At 40.0% G+C, this 24,046-nt stretch overlaps 1 protein-coding gene across 1 annotated transcript in view; it reads left to right on the forward strand.

Moving 5' to 3' along the window:
• MARCHF8 (membrane associated ring-CH-type finger 8) overlaps positions 1-24,046 on the forward strand; it is a 217,483-nt gene that overhangs the window by 117,081 nt on the left and 76,356 nt on the right. Inside the window, exon 2 of the mRNA XM_007938689.1 lies at positions 18,527-18,577. Coding sequence (XP_007936880.1) covers positions 18,527-18,577 — 51 coding nt within the window. The remainder of the gene's footprint in view (positions 1-18,526; positions 18,578-24,046) is intronic.

The following is a 24,046-nucleotide window of genomic DNA, read 5'->3' on the forward strand; positions in this document are numbered from 1 at the left end:
TGTCCTGGAGGAAGTGCACCCGAAATGCTCCTTGGAAGCGAGAATGGCCAGACTTCGTCTCACCTGTTTTTGTCATATTGTCAGAAGGGACCATTCCTTGGAGGAGGATGTCATGCTTGGTAGGGTGGAGGGTTGACGAAAGAGGGGGAGGCCTTCAACGAGATGGATTGACACGGTGGCTGCGATGATGAGCTCAGGTATAGCAGGGATCATGGAGCTGGCGTGTGATTGGGCAGTGTTTCGTTCTGCTGTGCATGGGGTCGCTTTGAGTCGGAAATGACTCGATGGCACCTAACAACAGCAACAACAACAACAACAAGGAAATGACATCAGATGTCAATTGAAATCAATAGAAACAAATGAAGAGAATAAGAAGTGGTAAATAAGAAGGTAAATATAAGAAATCCAAATTCTTTGTGCTATTATTGTCAAATATATCACGTTTATATTTTACATTCCTATAGGTCCAGCAGTACGATTTTTTGTGTGAATGTGTGTAAACATATAGTTTTATACATCTTTATTTATTATTATTTTTAGTCATTTAGAGATGAGAAAAAAATAACCCATTTGTGTTTTTCCATTGTTCTTTACTGGAATTCTTTGTCTTTGTATATGTGTATGTCTTAGGCTTTGGAAACCCAGTGGTGGTTGCTATGAGTCGGAATCAACTCAATGGCAGTGGATTTGGTTTTGGTGTTTGGTTGATATATGTATGTGTGTGTGCCTGGTGGCATAGTGCCTAAGGCATTTCACTGCTAGCTAGAAGGTTGGTGGTTCAAACCCTCCAAGCCACTCGATGGAAGAAAAACTAGGCAATGTACTTCCATAAAGATTTACTGCCTTGGAAACCCAAAAGGGGTCTCTGTGAGTTAGAATCGACTCGATGGCAGTGAGTTTGGGTTTTGTTTGTTTGTTTGTTTGTTTTTTGGTATATATGTGTATAAGAGAGAGGGAGAGATTGACTGATTTTTCTCAAAGTAATAGCTCACACAGTTGTAGAGGCTGGCAAGGCCCAAATTCGTAGATCAGACATCGAGCTGGAGCCTTCTCTTGACTCACATATTACAGGGGCAATGAACCCGAGATCAGCAGGTAGGATGACAGGCTGCTGGCTCACAGGCTGCAGAGGCTAATGGATTCTAAGATCAGCAGACAGTATGGCAGGCTACTGGCTCAAGTTCAAAGAACCAGAGGTCAGAAATGATGAGCTAGATGCAGGATCCAGAGCAAGCAAAAATCCAGAGAGTTTTGTTGGGACATCAATATATATTGGATGGAGACCATACCTTTGAGGAAACTCCCCTTCAATTGATTGATTGCTCATAAACTGACTGCTGTCAAGTCGGATCCCGCTCATAGCTACCCCTCCTTGGGTTTCCAAGGCAGTATCACTACAGAAGTAGATTACCTAATCTTTCTTCCAAGGAGTGACTGGTGGGTTTGAACGTCCAGCCTTCTGGTTAGCAGTCAGATGCCTTAAGCACTATGCCACCAGAGCTCCTATTGTTTGCTTATGTTGTTGTTGTTATGTGCTGTCAAGTCAGCCCTGACTCATAGCGACCCCTCTTTGGGTTTCCGAGGCAGTATCACTACAGAAGTAGATTGTCCCATCTTCCTTCTGAGGAGTAGCTGGTGGGTTTGAACCTCCAGCCTTCTGGTTAGCAGTCAAGTGCTTTAGGCACTATGCTACCAGAGCTCCTGTTGTTTGCTCCTAGCAGATCTCAGATCATAGAGGTGATTACAAAATGGTGAGTGACTACATCATTACATAACTGCCAAAGTACATCACTACCAAACCACTGAGAATCATAGCCCAGCCAACTTGACATACAACTTAACCATCACAATGTAGTTTCTTTGTGTTTGGGTCACTTGCTTTCAGCTTTAAGAATTTCTTTTAAGATGGATCTGCTAGTAATGAATTCTGTCAGTTTTTATTTGGGAATGTCTGTATATCATCTTTGTTTTTTAAAGACTGTTTTACTGGATATAATGTTGGTTGGCTTTTTTTCTCCCAGCATTTTAAATGTGTCATACCATCATCTTATGGACTCCATGATTTCTGATGAGAAGTCTGCTGTTAATCTTTTTTTTTTTTTGGTTGCCTTATACATGATGAGTCATTTTACTTTTGCTTCTGTCAAAAATTTTCTGTCTTTCTGTTCCAATATTGATTTAATGTGTCTGGTTGTAGATTCCTTTAGTGTTTATTTAAGGTTTATCTAGATTCTTGGATCTGTAGATTAATGTTTTCATCAAATTTGTGATATTTTCATTTTTTTTTACATATGGTTTCCTTTAGTTTTATGAACATATTTTTAATAGCTATTTTGAAGTCTTTTTCTCCTGAGTCCCATATATGGGCCCTCTCAGAGGCAGCTTCTTTTGCCTACTTTTTTTCCTGTATATGTATTTGCTAGGGCTGTCTTAATAAAATACCACAAAATGGATTTCTTTAAAGAACAGAAATTTATTTTCTCCCAGAGGCTAAAAGTCCATATCTGGGTTGTGGCCATGTCCATTCTTTCGAGAGCTTTGAGAGAGGAATTGTTCCATGCCTCTCTCCTAGTTTCTGGTGGCTGCCAACAATCCTTGGTGTTCCTTTGGTGCTTATATATCTGTGTCTGTTGTCACATGGCATCTCTCTTCCCATTGTGTGGGTCATTCATTTTATAAAACACTACTCAAAAGAAATTAATGCCTACCCTAGTCCAGTGTATTTAACTGATAGCATCTGCAAAGAAAAACCTTATTTCCTGAAATAGTGCTGCATTCACAGGTACATGGGTTAGAAGGTCAACATATCTTTCTTAGGAGCACAGGTCATTACATAGCATTATGTGTTATGAATTTCTGATTTTAGACATGTCTTGCAATATTTTGCTCATAAGTGGACATTTTACATAATACATATTTTTTGCAACTCTGGATAATCCACTGCTTCCATGTGAGTAGCTGTTCTTTGTTTAATAAATTGACTGGACTGTTTAGTGGAATCTGTTTCCACCATGCAGCTTTTTGTTGTCAATCCTTAGAGAGGCACAGTCTACTCAAGCCAGGATGGTTGTTTTTAGCAGTGCTGTTTCTGATTCTTTTCCTGATATTTCTGTTAAGCTTTCTGCCTCTGTTGATATCATACCCAGTTGTTAGTATCTATGAATTGCTGGCCAATTGCTCTCCTGTTTGTTTTGTTTTTACAGTTTTCTAGGGCATCCATTTCTCAACTCTCTGATCCAAATAAATCCAGACCCCTTTGCAGAAGTAGTCTTTGAATCCAGTATTAGAACTTCCAACTTCAGGATGGCTCTTCTTAGGTGTTTCTTTCCTTGGTTTTCTGTTGTACCCTTCTAATTGATTTCCAGTTTAGCTTGTTGGTATCATGGGACTACCAGCCTCTTCTTAATTGTTTGCCACCAAAATCTCCATTGTTTTGACAACAGTGTTATACTTGAACTTTCACACATTCTGGTTCCAAATAATGTCAGTTTCTTCGAAGAGAGGAGCTTTCTGTTCTTTTGGGTTCCCTTTTCACTTTAGCAAAATCTCTGATCTTCTGTTCCAGAACATGGGACAGAGACAGTAGCTGGCTGGCACCTTTTGAAATGACATTCCTGCTTTAGGAGCAGTGCACTGGTAGCAGGTAAAACCCAAAAACCCACTGCCATCAAGTCGGATCCGACACACAGTGACCCCTCCTTGGGTTTCTGAGGCAGTATCACTATGGATGTAGATTGCCCACCCTTCCTTCCAAGAGATGGCTGGTGGGTTTGAACCTCCAGCCTTCTGGTGAGTAGTCAAATGCCTTAGGCACTTTTCTTGGCTTTCCTCTTTCAACATAGAACCTCTGCCCTATGAGCATTTTGGGATGAGCATGATTCGGACTCCAGTATTCAGACCACCATTCCTGGGCTATGGCTTCTTTCCTACTGGTGGGTACTGAGTAAAGGAAGAGATCCCTGGACCTCCTAGTCACTTTTGCTCTGTGTTCTGCAAAACAGAGTTGGGGTTGGGTAGCTAGTAGGCATTGAGAAATGCTGGTGGCCTTTTACTCTCCAGGAGCTCTGGTGGTATAGTGCCTGAGGCATTTGACTGCTAACCAGAAGGCTGGCAGTTCAAACCCACCAGCCACTCCTTGGAAGGAAGACTCTACTTCTATAGTGCCTTGGAAACCCAAGGAGGGGTTGCTGTGAGTTGGATCCAATTCAGTGGCAGTGAGTTTGGTGGGGTTTTTTGCTCAGTGTCTTCTAAGCTGTGAGTCCTGTCCTGCTCCTTCCCCCTCCCAACACACCTTAGTAACCACTGATAACCTTAGGTCTCTATATATTTGCCCATTATAAATGTCTCCTATAAATGGAGTCATATAGTATTTGTCTTTTTGTGACCAACTTCCACAAATATTCATAAAAAATTTGGGGATATTATTCAGTTACTTGAAAGTCATTTGATTTGTTTGGATCTTGCTTTTATTATTTACTAGGCAGGTCTGGGCCTCTCACTGCTAACCAGAAGGCTGGTGGTTCAAACTCAGCAGTCACTCCTCAGAAGGAAGACTGGGCATCTACTTCCATAGAAACACTGCCTCAAAAACCCAAGGAAGGGTCACTATGAGTCACAGTCAACTCGATGGCTGTGATTTTGGTTTGTTTTTGTTTGTTTAGGCGAATCTGAAGCAGTGCTCAGTCTGGGGCTGAGTTTTTCCTCTGAGGCCAGACCTCTCTAAGTACTTTACCCAATGCCTTTCTAGTCTGGATTATGCAAACAACCATTGTTCCTTGTCTTTTGTGAGCCCCAGACACTGTTCTCTCATCATTCAGATGGTTCTTTGCTGAGTCTTGGATACTTTCCTTGTTCCCAATACTCTGTTGAATGTTAGAAGAGGGCTTTCTGCAAATCTGTAAGATTCTTTCTCTGAGCTATTCCCTTCTCTCTAGTACTCTGTTCTGTGAACTCTAACTGTTATCTCCTTGGATTCTCAGCTGTATCAAAATGTATCAAATTGTATCATTGTATCTTTTATCTTCACTGCCATGCACTTTCATCACCCCCTTCCCCCAAAGGCAAGTTTTTCTGAAGAACTGAAAATTATTTTGTCAAATCTTCACTCTTGGTATGTGTTTTAATATCCTAAGGGAAGGAAGAAATAGGAAGTAGGCATAAAGCATTTCTCCTGCATACTGAAATATGTAAAGTATTTACCTTGTATGAATTACTACATAAACTAGCCACTTTTTTCTATGGAATACAATTTTTGCTTTGAAAGAATGACTGACAGTCAAAGAGTGGTTATTCTGACTTGGGTATTTGGCAGACCTTTTCTTGAAAATGAGTAAATGAGCCAGCCAGCCATTCACATAAAGGAAAGCAAGTTACAGTTTCTGTCACCAATAATAAAACTTGAGCTTTCAAAACAAAATCAGAATTTTGGAAAATTTCTTCCTACCACTGTGAACTTGGTGGTATTTTAGTAATTAAAGACTTCTGATGAGATTGATGGGCATATTAAATGAGTGTGAATTTTTGGATATTATATGATGAGATGGGTCAATATTTAGAAGATTTATATGACTCAGTGAACCGATAATTTCTAAATGATCAATGCAGGATTTGTATAGTTATATATGATAAAGAAAAGAAGCTCTGGTGGTGTAGTGGTTAAGGCATGTGGCTGCTAATCAAAATACCAGTGATTTAAACTCACCGGCTGCCCTGTGGAAGAAGGATGGAGCACTGTCTGCTTCTGTAAAGATGTCTGTAAACTGTCCTGATTGATGAAGTTGGTCTGGAAAGCTACTGGAGGTTGCTATGAGTCAGAATCAACTCAGTGGTAGTGGATTTGGATTTTTGGTTTATATGGTTAAGAAAGCCATTCAAAGTACAAGATGGGCCAATTTATTTTAATGTAACAGATAAGTTTCAGATTCCACATCACAGCTAATCACTTACGGTGTTTTTATGTAGTAATACAGTGCAGTGTATTTCTCTTTATATGTGGCCTTTCTGTCCATGAATTTATAATTCTGTCACAACTATTTGGTTGTGCTGTAGCCTGCCATGTGCTTAGCCTGTTTTACCTACCTTGTAAGGATTGGTCAGTTCACTGTGCAAATAGAGTACATAAAACTACCCAATAAGGATTAAATGACCTTGTGGGGATTGTTCTATTTGTGGCCGAGCTAGAAAGACCATGCCTCAAAACTGATAAGGAGCTTACTTACATAAGCAGCCAGTCTGACTGGTTTTCAGAGAGATGCAGTGGAAGGGAGTGGGAACTTCTTACAACAGCTGTAATATGGGTCAGGAATTGCAACACTGAAGATAGGCCTGAGGTAGAGCAGCAATAAGAGCCACAAGAATCATGGGAGTGGTCAGTGACTGTGGTGGTGCTTGGCCAGCCCACAGGGAGAGAGAGAAAGAGAACACAAACACAAATGAGTTGAAGTACCTTCAGGCAGGAGGCTTGATGGCAGAGCAGGGTATCTCCAGGTACTTGTTTTCAGAGCCAAAAGAGCTACAACACTTGCCCAAGTAGGAAAGAGGCCTAAAGGGTCCTGACAGCAGAGGCCTAGAGAAGGGCCATTGGCCAGCACAGTCCAAAGAAGGGCCTGCCTATGGGTATGGCCAAGAAGAAGCTGAGAACTGCCTTGGTTGGAAACTGTCCTGATTGATGAAGTTGGTCCTGTCTCCTGAGTTGTATAAACTTCCAAATTTATTGCTTTCCTAATAAACCATGTAATTGTGTGTATGGTCTATGAGTTCTTTGTGGCCATGCAACAGGTTATCAAATCCAGAAAAGTAGAGTACCGGTGTCAGAAATGGTGAAAAAGTTGGAGAGTGAGGTGTGTCTGACCTTCACATCATGAGGACAAGCTTTGTCATGATTTTGATTCTTATCCCTGTGGATGTAGATGAGTTCAGATGCCAGAATGCAAGTACAGAGAATAATATTGACAGTTCTTTAAACTAGACATAAAGTCAGACTTTCTTTTTCTTTTACTTCAAAGCAGTATACCACAAGAGATTGAATATACAAGCAGGTATTAGAGTCCAGCTGTATTCGATTAACTAGAAATAACAAAATTTACAAAAGTTTAAAGCAGTGTGATTCTGCTCACTTATATTTTTGGTTTTGAAGTGTGTGTTTGTTTTAACTTTTTATTGTGATTTAAGTGCAATTTTACAGAGCAGATTTGTTTTACATTCAGTGGTTCATACACGTTTTATTTCACGACACTGATTATAATCCCCACACATGAGTTGAAGTACCGTCAGGCGGGTACTTCCTGTGATTGCTCCTTCCCTGTGTCCTTCTTACCTATGCATTCCTGCCCTCTGAACTTTCTCCTTGCACAAATGCTGCCCTTCTGATTTCCCATGGTTGATTGTTCTATGTACCTACCTGGAATAATTGTTCACCTGTTAGGCCTGTGTGTTTGGTTGAGAGTCATGGGAGTGAGTTCAGTTCTCGGCCTAACGGCTGGCCAGCGGACATAGTCTCAGGGTTTTACCAGTCTCTGTCAGACCAGTAAGCCTGGTTTGTTTTATGATTTCGAGTTTTGTTCCGTATTTTTCTACCATTGTGTCCAGGATCTCTTATTTTGATCCCTTTCTGAGTGGTTAGGACTAGTAACCGGGCACTCTCTAGCTCTTCTGGTCTCAGGGTCATGTACTCTGAAGTTCCCATGGTCCATTAGTTCTTTGCTCTGGATGAGGAAAGACTCTAGTTGCATCTTAGATGGCCACTTGAAGATATTAAGACCCCAGTCACTACTCACCAAAGTAGGATGTAGAACAATGTTTTTGTGTACTGTATTGTGCCAATAGTGCATGATGTCCCATGTGACCATGGTCCCAAGTCCACAGGCTCATTGACTCACTCCTTCAAGGTGCTTGGTTGTGGCTAAACAGTTACCTGACTTTATCCTGTTAACTCTATAATGTTTATGGCCATTTTTACAGCACATACAGATAAGTATGTAGTAATAACATTTTCCAAACCTGTGTATGGTCATGGGTATATTCCAGTTTCACCTATGGGTGATATCTTATCTTCTTGCCTTTTATCTATGTATTGACCTATAGATTAATGTTTGTTCTTACTGATAATACAGCATTTTGTATGTAATAATATTTACCTTTGTTGTCTGTACCTCTTGTACACATCTCTGTGTCTTCCTTTTAATGATATTGTGCTTGTCACACACTTTTGTTATATTGCCTTTCCCTTGACCCACATCAACATGTCTCTTAACTAGTCAGCAATTTCCCTCCCTTCCCTGGTAACCAAAAAAGAAAATTTCCTACAGTGTGTAAAACTTTCCTTGACTTCTTATAACAATGGACTCATAAAATATTGTCCTTCTGTGATTGATTTATTTCACTCAGCATATTGTCCTCTGAATTCATCCATGTTATGAGGTGATTCATGGATACATTTTTTCTTTAAAGTTGCATAGTATTCCATTATGTGTATGTACCATAGTTTGGTTATCTGTTCATCTGTTGATGGGCACTTAGGTTGTTTCCATCTCTTTGCTATTTTGAATAGTGCTGCTATGAACATGGGTGTGCATGTATCTATTCATGTCCCAGCTCTCACCTCTTTAGGATATATTACTAGTAGTGGGATTGTTGGATCAAATTGTATTTCTATTTCCATGGAAGTTGTTTTTTATAAAACAGTTATTTATATTAATTGAGCTTATGTTTAGATCTAAATGACTTAAGAGATAAATATTTTTAAATTTCTCAGTTTTAATTTCTAATAGGGTAAATACCAGTATATATAACTCACATGAAAGAGTTTTGGGGTCCTCAATAACTTTTTACAGTGTAAAGGAGTCCTAAGACCAAAAAGTTTGAGACTGCTGGTGTATACTTTTCCTTCTTAAGCTCCCAAGATGATTGCTGTACTTCCTGACATTACCTCTGTATTCCAGGTTAGAAGAAAGAGGAAGAATGCAGGAGAAAGGTACAATGGCTGTAACAGGAAAGCAAAATGTTTTTCCAGAAAATGTCCAGGTTAATTTCATTAGAACTTTTTTACTTCACCCTCAAATGCAGAGTAATCTGGGAAAGTGAAAATTTTCAGCTGGGTTTATTGCTGCTCGGAACAAAGTTGGCGTTCTGTTAGTGGAGAAGTAGGGAAATGGATATTGCATAGGTGGTTAGTAATACCTACTACTCACAGTTCTTTTTTTTTTTTTTAAAGAGTGATGCTGGTCAGAGTTTTAGGAGAACACCCACATGAAGTTTTATTGTTTGACTCTTTTATACTGCATCCCAAAAAACTTGCCTAGGCATCTCACTCTATTGTCTTCTTGATAATTCTTGGGTCCTGCTTTCCAAGGTGTTTGTTCTTTGTGGGCTCTATATATTAGTTCTACCCCAAGGTATGACTAGTCACATTTTATTGGAGCCACACATGGACTTGCAGCATATCATTGACAAGACTGGTTAAGTTGCAAAATGTCCCTTATTCTTCAACAGAGCTTCTCTTTCTTTGTGATTTGGTACCTTCTTACATTAATAAAACTTTCCTTTCGCATACCCTCAGATTCAGTCTTTCCTAATCAGTTTATCAATCTGGCTCCTGATTGATTTATTTGTATGAACTCAGTTGTGAGCTCACTGTCATCCTTTACACAGAAACTTACTTTTTAGAGTAGTCATAATTTGCCTTTTCAATAATAAACCATATCCTTTGTGAATTACTCTGGTCCAGGGTTTGGAATTGAACTTGTACCTTAAAGTGCAGTCAGGAGATCAGCAGCATTGAAGTCACCTTGGAGCTTATTGGACATAAAGAATATTGACCCCACCCCAGATCTAAGGAATCACAGTCCACATTTTTGCAAGATCCCTAAATGATTCAAGTGTACAAAGTTGGAGAAGCACTGGTCTAAAGGAGATAACAAATGAGAAGAGGTCTAGGACTGTGTTCTGAGGAGCCCCATGTTTAAGGTGGATGGCAAGAGCCCACCACAGAGACTGGGAGATGAGAGAGGACCAGAAAAGGGTGTCAGATTATAATGTGGCCTCTTCTAGTGCCTTATCTGAGAAATGAGGGGTGTCGTAATCCTTTTATCTCTTCTAAGGTTCCAAGGTGGTTGTATCCATTAAGCATTAGTTAAAGGTAGCATAGTGCCTAAGCCACTTGACTGCTAACCAGGAGGCTGGCGGTTCAAACCTACCAGCCACTCCTTGGAAGAAAGGTTGGGCAGTCTACTTCCGTAGTGATACCCCGTCGGAAACCCAAGGAGGGGTTGCTATCAGTCAGTTGGGTCCGACTCCATGGCACATAACAACAACAACAAAAGATCTTAGAAAAATAATTTTCCAAAGTTTTTGTCACTTTGGCATTGAAACTGTATTTTATCTTAAACTGGAACTTGTTTCTTTTGATGTGTCTATTTCTAGTTTCTGACATTGATACTTGGCAAGCTTTTTGTCTTTCTCATTCAGAAGAAGTCTATTTTAACCATAGACTGAGTAGTATTTATCATTCCCAGCCTCATATAATTTATGATTATACTTTTTTTTTTTGTTGTTGTTGTTGTTATGTGCCGTCGAGTCGGCCCCGACTCATAGCATTCTTTAATTTTTCTCTCTTTGTACATTCCTTATCAAAACACTGTTTCAGAGTGCTTGTGTGATAGCACTATCATTGGCACAGGACTGGGACCCGAGTTATTTTTATCCATATTCTGTGCCTCATATACTTTTCATATTCAGTAGTCACATAGTTGTGTGTCAACTTGGCTGGACTTGGTTTTGAGTGGCCGGGCAGCTGGAGGTAGTTATTCCCCTTGATGAGACTGGTAATCAGCTCTATGGTGGATATACTGGAGCAGCTGAATAGCTGCCTTAAGGATGCAGTCTGCTTCCAGTGTGTAAAAAGTCAGCTTTGGGAAAGTTCTCTGAGCATTGTGGCACACTTGGACCCTGCATGTAGCCCAGTCTTCTTTCGGCAGCCTGCCATGTTATCTGCCAATCTTAGGCTTGTTCTTGGACTTGAACCAGTAGCTTGGTGTGTTGTTTGATAGTCTTGGGACTGTGCCAGTTTACTTGTCGACCTTGGGTTTGTCAGCCTCAGCATCCAGCAGCTGCCTGAGTTAAGAGACTCCTCCAGTTCCAGTGGGCCAGAAACAAGAGGCAGAGCTGAAGCCCAAGGTCAAGGGGCCTTCACCCAACCCCTAGAGCTGACGCTTTGAACTTGGACTTCTAGCCTCCTAAACTGTTTGTTAAAGCCATCCATTTGTGGTATTTCCTGTTGGAGCAGCCATAGAAGACCAAAACACACAGCAATGAATGAATGATTGAATAAATCCTGCTTTCTGAAAATAGGTGTGTTGTGGTCTTGTTAGACTTTCCTGTAAGTCCAAATAATTGGACATTAAACAGCAATGTTTTAAAAAAGAAAAGGGTCATCTGTTAGAACTGAATTGTTAAGATCTTGCCAAATAGTAGATTGTTGTGTGCTTTTCAGTCAGTTCCAACTCACTGCAACCCTATGTTGGCAGAGTAGAACTGCCTCGTGGGGTTTTCTAGGTTATACTCTTTTCAGGGCCAGATAGCCATGTCTTTTCCACAGAGCTGCTACTGGGTTCACACTACCAACCTATTGGTTAACAGTCAAGTGTTTAACCATTATGCCACCAAGACTTATTTAAATAAGGCATAAACTAAAAAAACCCACCGCCAAATTCCAACTCATAGTGACCCCCATTGGGTTTGTAAGGTGGTAAATCTTTACGGAATAGATTGCCTCATCTTTTTCCTGAGGGGCAGCTGGTGGGATTGAACCACTGACCATATGATTAGCAGCCAAATACCTTACCTACTATGCCAGTAGAGCTCCTTAAGTAGTGCATAAGCTATCCTACATATATGCAGGTTTCAGGCTGTGGTGGTTAAGTTTGTGTGTCAACTTGACTGAGCCTGCTTGAGTGGCTGGGCAGCTGAATGTAGTTATTCCCCATGGTGAGACTGGTAATTAACTCCATTGTGGAATCTATTGGAGCAGCTGAGTAGCTGCGTTGGGTATGTGGTCTGCTTCCCATATATAAGAACCAGCTTTGGAAATGGTCTCTAGCTTATGGCACGCTTGAACGCTGCATGTAGTCATGTCGTTGCTCTACAGCCTGCCATGCTCTGCCAACCTTGGGACTTTCAGTGGACATGAATCAATGGCCTGTCATGTGGTTTGGTAACATTGGGACTGTGCCATTTTATTTGTCGACCTTAGGCTTGTTAGCCTCCGCAGCCAGTGGATGCCTGAGTAAAGAGATGCCTCTAGCTTCAGTGGGCTGGGAGCAGGAGGCAGAGCTGAAGCCCAAGGTCAAGGGGCTTTCACACAGCCCCAAGAGCCTGGCACTTTGAACTCGGACTTCTAGCCTCCTCAACTCTAAGAGAATAAACTCCTGTTTGTTCAAGCCATCCCATTTGTAGTATATTCTTGTCAGAGTGGCACTAGGTAACCAGAACACAGGCTTTTAGGGGCTGGTTACTTGTTTGTTTTTTATAGATGCAAAGTATTGAATTGTTCTAACGGGAGAAAAGAAGAAAGGCTTGCATCATCGATTGTATTACTTAAGTTCATTAAGGTAAAGAGCAGTTTTTAGTTCTCAGTCTGAATTTTGTTATCTAACTATTGTTTGGGCTCTCCCCATTCATATCCATTCTCTGAAGTGATAAATATGAGAAAGTCTACAGTGTAACTTACAACTTCTTTTTGAACCTTAGAGCTTCTCTTTAGAGTTCTACATGGTGTCATATTAGCCATTCCTTGTACAGTAGCAGATAAAATGATAGTTGTTATAGTTGGGTTTTCTGTATAAATAATCCAAGACATAGGGAATCATTTAAGTTTGTTGTGTGCCATCAAGTTGATTTTGATCATAGCAACCACATGTGACAGAGTAGAACTGCTCCATAGGGCTTTCTTGGCTATAGTATTTATGGAAGCATATCCTCAGGTTTTCTCCTTCAGAGCTTCTAAGTATATGCAAACTACCAACCTTTCAGTTTGTTCATCAGCAGAGTGCTCATGTGTTCAAAACCTAAGTGTACAGAAGTCAAAGATAACTATGTTCTGGTGGGTTGACGGGAAGGGGAAGGTTAAGACTTTCATAATGGCTTGCTCTCTTTAAGGAGAGCTTTGATCAGTAAAATTAGTTCTTATTCAAAGAAGTTTTTAAATAATCTGCTAGCTCCTTTAAATAATCTACTAGTGGGAGGCAGGACCTACCGCACCAGAGGCAGGAAAGGGAGGAGGGAGTGCTGGGGACCACAAAAGCGGCAGGATCAACATAAGGGGCGGGAGGCAGGACCCAGCCTCCAGAGGCAGGAAAGGGAGGGAGCACAGCGCCAGGGAGCACAAAGTGGCAGGATCCAGGTAGGAATTAGATAATGGGAAGGTGGAGAGGTTTCCAGCAGCTAAGGGAGACAAACTTATCTGTCAGTTTGTCATCCAGTGTGGCTTGCATGTTGCTGTGAGACTTGAGGCTGTGGCACCAGTGTTTGAAACACCAGCAGGGTTGCACATGGTACACAGGTTTCAACACAGCTTACAGACTGAGACAGACTAGGAAGAAGGAAGAGGCCATCCATTTCTCAAAGAATTGGCCAGGGAAAACCTTATGAATAGCAGAGAAACACTGTCTGATACATTACCGGGCAACTTGATGAATAGCTTGGAAACATTGTCCAACACAGTGCAGGAAGACAAGCCCCTTGGGTCGGAAGAAACTCAAAACAGTACTGGAAAAGAGCTGCATCATCAGAGTAGAACCAACCTTAATGATATGGATAAAGTAAATCTTTCAGGACCTCCACTTGCTGACGTGGCACAACACAAGTTGAGGAGAAACAGCTGCAAACATCCATTAATAATCAGAACATGGGGAATGTATGAAGTATGAATCTAGGAAAATTGGAAGTTGTCAAAAATGAAATGGAACACATAAAGATTAATATCCTAGGCAGTAGTGAGCTGAAGTGGACTGGTTTTGGCTGTTTTGAATCTCACAACCGTGTGATCTACTATGCTGGAAATGATAATTGGAAGAGGAATGGCATGGCATTCATCATCACAAAGAATGTTTCAAGATCTGTCCTGAAGTACAATGCTATCAGTGATAGGATAATATCCATACGCTTACAAGGAAGACCCATTAATATTTGTTGTTGTTGTTATTTGCCATTGAGTCGGCCCCAACTCATAGCGACCCCTCCTTGGGTTTCTGAGGCAGTATCACTACAGAAGTAGGATTGCCCAGCCTTCCTTTCAAGGAGTGGCTGGTGGGTTTGAACCTTCTGGTTAGCAGTCAAGTGCCTTAGGCATTATGCTACCAGAGCTCCCACCGTTAATATTACTACTAGTCAAATTTACGCACCAAGCACCAAAGCGAAAGATGAGGAAATTGAAAATTTTTATCAACTTATGCAGTCTGAACTTGACCGAATATGCAGTCAAGATGTGTTAATTGTCACTGGTGATTGGAATGCAAAAGTTGGAAACGAAGAATCCCGGTAGTTGGAAAATATGGCCTTGGTGACAGAAATAATGCTGGAGATTGCATGATAGAATTTTGCAAGACCAACAACTTACTCATTGCAAATGCCTTTTTTCAGCAACACAAACGGCAGCTATACACATGGACTTAGCCAGATGGAGTACATGGGAATCAGATTGACTACATCTGTGGCAAGAGGCAATGGAAAAGCTCAGTATCTTTAGCCAAAACAAGGCCAGGAGCTGATTGTGGAACAGATCATCAACTACTCATATGCATGTTCAACTTGAAGTTGAAGACAATTAAAACAAGTCCATGAGTTCCAAAGACCTGGAGTTAGAAAACCAAAAGGGAAGAACATACTCGGCATTCTCAAGCTGAAAGAACTGAGGGAAAAATTTAAGCCTCGAGTTGCAATATTGAAAGATTCTCTGGGCAAAATATTGAATGATGCAGGAAGCATCAAAAGAAGATGAAAGGAATACACAAAGTCACTGTACCAAAAAGAACTGGTCAATCTTCATCCATTTCAGGAGGTGGCATATGATTAAGAACCAGTGGTATTGAAGGAAGAAGTCAAAGCTGCAATGAAGGAATTGGTGAAGAACAGGGCTCCAGGAATTGACAGAATACCCATTGAGATATTTCAACAAATGGATGCCCCACTGAAGGCACTCACTTGGCTATGCCGAGATTTGGAAGACAGCTATCTAGCCAAATGCCTGGAAGAGATCCATATTTGTACCCATTCCAAAGAAAGGTGATCCCACAGAATGTGGAAATTATTGAACAATATCATTAATATCATATGCAAGTAAAATCTTGCTGAAGATAATTCAAAAACGGTTGCAGCAGTATATTGATAGAGAATTTCCAAAAATGCAAACTGGATTCACAAGAGGATGTGGAACGAGAGATATCATTGCTGAAGTCAGATGGATCTTAACTCAAAGCAAATAATACCAGAAAGATGTTTACGTGTGTTTTATTGACTATGCAAAAGCATTGGATTATGTAGATCATAACAAATTGTGGATAACATTGAGAAGAATGGGAATTCCAGAACACTTAACTGTACTCATGAGGAACCTGTACATAGACCAGGAGGCTGTCGTTCAAACAGAACAAGGGGACACTGCATGGTTTAAAATCAAGAAGGGAGTGTGTCAGGGTTGTATCCTTTCACCATACTTATTCAATCTATATGCTGAGCAAATAATCCAAGAATCAGGATTGTGTGAAGAAGAACGTGGCATCAGGATTGGAGGAAAAAATCATTAACAACCTGTTGCTATATGCTAGTGACACAATTTTGCTTGCTGAAAGTGAGGATGACTTGAAGCACTTTCTGATGAAGATTGACGAATACATTCTGCAGTATGGATTACACCTCAATATGAAGTAAACAAAAATCCTCACAACTGGACCTATATATAAACAGCATCATGACAAATGGAGAAATGATTGAAATTGTCAGAGACTTCCCATTGCTTGGTTCTATAGTCGATGCCAATGGAAGCAGCAGTCCGGACATCAGATGACGTAAAGCACTGGGCAAATTGGCTGCAAAGGCCCTCTTTCAAGTACTGAAGAGCAAAAATGTCTCCTTGAGGACTTACGTGCGCCTGACACAAGCCATGGTATTTTCAATCATCTCATATGCATGTGAGAGCTGGACAGTGAATAAGAAAGACTGAAGAATAGTTGATGCTTTTGAGTTGTGGTGTTGGCAAACAATGCTGAAATTATCATGAACTGCTAAAAGATCTAACAAATCCGTCCTGGAGGGGAAGTCCAGCTGGAATGCTACTTGGAAATGAGAATGACCAGACTTGGTCTCACATACTATGGTCATGTTGTCATAAGGGGCCATTCCCTGAAGAAGGATGTTATGCTTGGTAAAGTAGAAGGTTGACAAGAAAGAGGAAGGCCCTCAATGAGATGGATTGACACGGTGGCAGTGACGATGGGCTCAAGTATACAAGGATCGTGGAGCTGGCGCAGGACCAGGCAGTGTTTCGTTCTGCTGTGCGTAGGGTTGCTGAGTCCGAAATGACTCAAAGGCACCTAGCAACAAAAACAACACTAGCTCCTGTCTACTTCTGATTGACTAAAGCTATTTTACCTATTAATTACTTCTTGTTTGAGAGAGAAAAAACTCTCTAACTCTGTTACAGGAAAAATCAGAGATTTGTTGAAGCCAGAATATCATTCAAATGGGGAATCAAGGAGACCTCAAGTGAAGTCATGAATCCAAGGGAGGGGACATGAATCACACAGTTATAGTACTATACAAAGAACTACAAAATACAATAATCTGATTGATTTACAATAATTGAATTAAAGGCAGGAAAAAACAAAGCACAGTTTTTAATATTATTGGTCTTACCAATACACCTAGAGTGTAGTGATTTGACAACAACAGAGTGTAGTGATTGAGTAAAAGACATAATTACGAAGTACGTGTCCATGGAGGGGGCTTCTCATGACCAATCACAAAACAACGGCATGATGGTTCTTACCTTGCTCAGGACACAAAATTTCCTGGGGAGATCTGAAACAAAGAATTTCTATAAGGTGTTGGTTACAGACTCCATGTTGCTGTAGCATTTACATTCTTAGCCTGACCACAAAGGAAAACATTTCTTTAATGATAGGGTTCATTCCTAAGCAACAGAATTTGAATCTGTGTGAAAGGTTATGCTCATCCTTTAGCATTAGTTAAGCCATTTTACCTTAGGTCTGATGCCTTTTCTGATTTTATATCAATCTTAACTTTCTTAAATTATTGCATGGCATGTAAAGTGAATCAAGAGTGTTGTTGTTGTTATGTGCCGTCAAGAGTAGATATTTTTAAAAAATCTAATCTTTTTAGTAGCTTTTTACTCATTTGGATTTAGAGCAAGGATGAGTGGATTCAGGAAAATTACTTTCATATTTTTTAAAATCAGAATTTTGTTTTGGAATTTCACTTATTTTTAAAAATAAGAGACTTTGTAAAAAATAGTTTCATGTATCAGGGAAGTCAACCTAAAGGACAGAAGGACCTGAGTAGAGGTTATTTGAGAATTACAGGTGAGAAATGAAATTAAACTAAGGCATTGACAATAGAAATGGTGATAAGATTTGAAATTGAGCAAGAATGTGAAACAAGGCTTTGTGACTAAATATGTGGGATGATAAATGAGAAAGGAGGTTAGAGTGACTGCCAGATTTCTCTAGTCCAGGAGAAGAAACAGGCTCCAGCGAGAAGAGATAACCATTGTTGATGTCAGATGGATCTTGGCTCAAGGTAAATAATACCAGAAAGATGTTTACTTGTGTTTTATTGACTATGCAAAAGCATTTGATTATGTGGATCATAACAAATTGTGGATAACATTGAGAAGAATGGGAATTCCAGAACACTTAATTGTACTCATGAGGAACCTGTACATAGACCAGGAGGCTGTCATTCGAACAGAACAAGGGGACAGTGCATGGTTTAAAATCAAGAAGGGAGTGTGTCAGGGTTGTATCCTTTCACCATACTTATTCAGTCTATATGCTGAACAAATAATGGTGGTCTGGGCCATGTCCCTCCCTATTGAATACCCAGGACATACCCAAATCACTCATGAGGTTGTCTGTCCTGCTTTCTTCTTCCCTTTTTTGTGTTTCTTCATAATTTGGACGATGTTACCTAGAATTGAACATGCTGTTTCTTTCCTCTGAACCTCTACTAGAATGTATCGTAAGGCACTTAACTCCCTCTGATTTCTATAATTAATTCCAAACTTCCTGTTCTTTCCTTGGTCTGATGTTAAATTTTTTTTAGGGGCAGGAACTATTATTTTATTCATGTTTGTCAAATTCTTCAATATCTAATACCTGGCCCAATGCCAGGGTTTTATGCTCAATAAATTTAGTGGAAGTAATGATTTGTCACTAGGATTGTTATGATCAATTACTTGTTCTTTGCCCATTTTAATCAAAACTTGATAATTAACATTTGTTTCGTTTCCTTGCAGAATGAGAAGACTTTGGGACACTCCATGAGTCATTCAAGTAATATTAGTAAGGTACATTGCCACCAAGGCATGTTGTTTTTGTAGTCTGGGGTTTTTCTATTTTTATACCTTGTATGTTTTCATACTTTCTTTTAAAGATGTAAAAAGGTCGATACATTTCTTTAATCTGCTTTGGGACCATACAATGAGGTGTGTGCCAGTTGTTTTTATAGTGAGACAATGTTAGTGTGTGTTTGGAGGAGAGATTTAAAGGAGAAAACTCTATTTCTTCCAGTAGAAATCATATACTTTTGTGGGGAAAAAAAAATCTCGGAGTCATCCAGAGAATGTCACCTCCAATAGGAATGCATTTATCTGAAGTAACAGAAAACCAGCTATGGTGACTTAAATAATTAGGGGATTACATGATCCCTGGGAGCTCTGGTAGTGTAGTGCTTAAGGCACTTGACTGCTAACCAGAAGGCTGGTGGTTCAAACCCACCGGCCACTCCTCGGAAGGAAGATGGGGCAATCTACTTCTGTAGTGATACTGCCTTGGAAACCCAAGGAGGGGTCGCTATGAGTCGGGTCCGACTCGACAGCACATAACAACAACAACAACATATGATCCCTATGACAAGATGTCTGGAGATCAGTGGCCTGGGACTGATGAAGTTGCTCAAACATGTTGCTAGGGGCCCAGGTGCTCCTGTCCTCTCTGTGCCACAATCCTTAGCACCTTGTCATTCTGGTGCTATGACCACATGATCTAGAGATGGAAGCTGAGCTTTCAGGCACCATGGAGTAGGAGGAACAATGATAGATGGAAGGGTCTGTCAGCTGAGACTCTCCATTTTTAGCGGGAAAACTAAAGCTTTCCCAGAAGCGACACTTAGCTGGCTAAGTTCTGTTCACGTCTCATTGGCCAGAACTGGATCACAAGGCCACCTCTAACTGTAGAGGGCCTAGGAAAGGCAGCATTGAGGTGATATGGATCAGCCATCCTCCAGCATCTACCACACTTTTGGTCACTTAAGTAGTCTACTAGGAAGCAAGTAGTCAACTTCCAGGATGACCTCGGAGCTATCACTTAGCTCCACATGCATGATCTGGCACCCCAGCTTATAAGGATGAGAGACAGTTTCTAATCCTTGATGTGGACTCAATCAGCCCATGGTCTGTTCCTAGTCCTTTCTCCCCATGTCTTTTGTCAACCTGTTAAATGTTGACATGGATTCTGACAGGAAGATTTATTTGAACAATGTCGCAAAACTTGTACTGTTGTCTCAGTCTTCCTAAATGCATAGTCACATTATTTGCCATTTTTATTTACTAACTACACAGACATTTTCATTCTTTCATATGAACCATTTTCAAAAAAACAGAAGTGCTCCAAAATATTGAGTGCCCTGTTCTTAGGTACATGTGTATTTTAATCATATCACTCTTCCACTTAATTTTGTGTATAGAGACATGTTCACGTGGTGTGGCATGATGTTGAAGGCCATTTACTGTTTGGTCCTTGGCTCCTCTCCTAACCTGATCTTCTACCAGAGCCATCACTTGAACCACGTGCTTCAGCCTCATCATCTAAATGCCTTTCACTGAATACAGTCTTCTGTTCCAACCTGCATTCTCCACTCCCCATCCCCCCCCTCCACTGAGGCTGGAAATCTGGAGCTATTGAACCATGCATTGGTTGATAATTATTACTTACCACTTTTCAAATGGGTTGAATAACGTTTGCACAATGAGGACATTTAGAAAGTGGCAAATCCAGATGGCTTATCTGAGTGTATTGAATTAAACTTTAAAACTTGTTTCTTTGCCTCAGTGTCTGAGGGCCTTTCTGAAGGAGGATATCATCCACTAACTCAAATATATGTCTATTAATTTGTTTATGGTTTTGGGGTAGGTTTTATGTGAAGGAAAGTTTCTTTCTACTGCTTAAAAATAAAAGTTTGAGAGCAGCTGACTTGTAATATACAGAGGAAGAGCTATGTGCTTGGCACAGGCATAGGATGTGGGTATTCTAATTTGCTGTTTAAAGGTTTTGAGTAAGAAGGACAAGCGTTGGGACTTCTGGTAAGATGGTGGAATAGGCAGACAAGCTACACAGACCCTCTTCAACAAAGAAAAGGGAAACCGATTGATAGAAATACAGAAGATAACCCTGGAGCCCTGAACTTTGAAAGGAAGTATACAGAAGTGGATTAAGCACCAACTAGTGGAAGAACCTGAGTGAAAACAGTGAGTATGGAGGTGGATGGAGCTGCGGACTGTCAGCTACTGATAGCACCAACAGCCTGAATATTTTCGAGTGGTGTTGGGACCTGAGAATTGACCTAAAGATCAGCCCAGGTCACCAAAGGCTGCAGGGACAACTGTGCTGGTGGCCGATGACTAGGAAGGGAAACAGCAAGGAGGGAGACAGCCTGAGCTATGGACCTTCGGCTGTCCGGAGGGTGCAACCATTTTGATTGTTTACGGGTAGCAGCAGTTTTGGATATTTAAAGTAACCAAGGGTGGAGCCATTTTGAAGGTTTGCAAAAGTGACCATTTTGGATATTTAAAGTGACAGCATTCTCACTCGGATTCCAGGGACCTAAGAATAAGCTCTGCTTGGCAAGTACAGCAGGGACATACAGGAGGCTGACAACAGGCAAGGAGACAGGTATAAGTGGTGCCAGCTAGCAAATAGAGGAGCACAGTACCCTGCTTACTTAGATAAAATCCAAAGAAAATTAAAATCTTGGGCAAATCCTCCAACATAAAATCACCAATTAAATATACAAACAAGAAAGTCACAATATCTGAAGAGGCAACAGAGATTACAGTCCACACAAAGAAGCAAGATAAAGCAGTACAAACAAGGGACCATGTTACAGATCCAGAACACATCCCTGAGGAAGAAGCAGCATTGGAACTCCCTGAAAAGGAATTTAAAAAAATTACACTTAGTTATCTTCAAAGGGTTGAGAGGCAGGTCAAGGAAAACACTGATAAAATTAAGGAAAACAGAGACAAAACCCTAGAACAGTTTCAAAGGACAATCCAAGAACAACATGACAAAATAAATGAAAAATTAGAAATGATACAAAATCTACAGAGAGAAGTCCAGAACATTCCTACTAAATTTTCAGAAATATATAACGTGTTGAAAGGGCAAAGGAATAGAATAGAATCAATGGAAGACAGAATTAATGAGATTGAAGACAAATACCTGAATACTTCTTTGGAAAGGGCTCAATCAGAAAAAACCATGAAAACAAAATGAAGAAAGACTAAGGTTCATGTGGGATACCATCAAAAGGAATAACCTACGTGTAATCAGAATTCCAGAATAGGAAGAGAAAAAGAAAACCACTGAGAAAACTGCCCAAGATATGTTGGAAGAGAAATTCCCTGATATTATAAAAGATGAAAATGTATTCATTCAAGTCCAACAAACCCCAAACAGAATAGACCCCAAAAGAAAATCACCAAGACATACCATCAAACTCGCCAAAACCAAAGATAAAGAATCCTGAAAGCAGCATGGAAAAAATGAGAAGTTTCCTGCAAAGGACAGCCAATAAGACTAAGCTCTGATTTCTCAGCAGAAACCATGCAGGTGAGAAGGCAGTGTTGTTGTTGTGGGCCATCAAGTTGGCCCCAACTCACAGCAACCCCTCCTTGGGTTTCCAAGGTGGTATCACTACAGAAGTAGATTGCCCAACTGTCCTTCTAAGGAGTGGCTGGTGGGTTTGAACTGCCAGCCTTCTGGTTAGCAATCAAGTAGTGCCTTAGGCACTATACCCCCAAAGCTCCTCAACAGCATGGTATATGTAAAACCCTGAAAGAGAAAAATTTACAACCAAGAATATATACCCACCAAAATTGTCTCTCAAATATGATGGTGAAATTAGGAGATTACCAGATAAGAAGAAATTAAGGAAGTTTGTTAAAACCAGACCAATCTTACAAAAGATACTAAAAGGGAGTTCTTTGAACAGAGAACCAATAATAGCAAACAACAACCGACCGTTAATACACAAGATGACATAACCCAGAAACCAACACAGCTATAGAAGTATCCAAAAAAAGAGATTGTAAACAGGGAACCAGAGACATCAATTGGCAAATGAGGACAACTAAAACCAAAAAACAGGGAAAAAATAGCGTAGTTACAGAACTTCTAAATGGCGAGGAGGTCAAGAGAGTTGCAAGATCGAATGGACTGTTCTAAACTTGGGGAGAAAATTATAAATGACAGGGTAACCTCAAAGAAAAACAGTAAACCTTCCCATCACAATAAAAGGACAAGCACAAATATTTAGCAAATACTAAATCAGTAGCAACAAAGGAGATGATAACACAATTCATACACATAATGAGCTCAACACAGAAAATATATGGAACAAAGAAATCAGGAACACCACACACACACAAAAAAAAAATAACAAAATGACAGCAACAAATTCATACTTGTTGATAAGTACATTGAATGTCAGTGGATTAAATGCACCACTCAAAAGATGCAGAGTTGCAGACTGAATAAGAAAACATAACCCATCAATATATGCTGTATACAACAGACACACTTTAGAGACAAAGACAAAAGTAGACTAAAAATCAAAGGTTGGAAAAAGATATATCGAGCTAATGAAAACCTAAAAAGAGCATGAGTGGCAATATTAATTTCTGATAAAATTGACTTTAAGACAAACCATTGTATGAGACAAAGAAGGGTATTATATGATGATTTAAAAAGCATCAATTGAACAAAAAGATATAACCATAATAAATATCTATTGACCCAATTAAAGAGCCTCAAAATACATACATCAGACTTCAACAGAATGGAAAAGACAAAAAGATGATTCTACAGTCATAGCAGGAGACTTTAATACACTCATTCCCATGAAAAATAAAACAACTGGAAAGAAACTCAACAAAGATGCAGAAGAACTAAATAATACCATCCACCAACTTGCCCTTATAGACATCCACAGAGCACTTCACCCAACAACAGCACAATACACATTCTTTTCCAGTGCACATGAAGTATTCTCCAGGATAGACCATATGTTGAGCCACAAAGCAAGCCTTAATAAATTAAAAAACATTGAAATACTGTAAAGCATCTTCTCAGATCACAGTGCTTTCAAATTAGAAATCAACAATAGGAAGATCAACAGAAAAAGAGCAAACACATGGAAACTGAACAATACCCTCCTTAAGAAAGACTGGGTAAGAGAAGAAATAAAAAATGAAATTAAAAAAATTACTTGGATCAAATGAGAATGAAAACGCATATAAAAAGTATTTGGGACACAGCAAAAGCAGTGTTCAGAAGTCAATCGATAGGAATAAAATACACACATCAAAAAAAGAAGAGCAAGCCAAAATCAACACCTTAACCCAGCATCTCCAACAATTAGAAAAAGTAGCCAAAAAAAAAAAAAAAAAAAGCCTACAGTCACCAGAAGAAAAGAAATAGTCAAGATTCAAGCAGAAATAAATGAAGCAGAAATAGACACTAGAAAGAATCAGCAAGAC

The sequence above is a fragment of the Orycteropus afer genome, unplaced genomic scaffold, assembly GCF_000298275.1.
Source record: "Orycteropus afer afer isolate SDZICR_OR568_19922 unplaced genomic scaffold, OryAfe1.0 scaffold00052, whole genome shotgun sequence".
NCBI lineage: Eukaryota > Metazoa > Chordata > Mammalia > Tubulidentata > Orycteropodidae > Orycteropus > Orycteropus afer.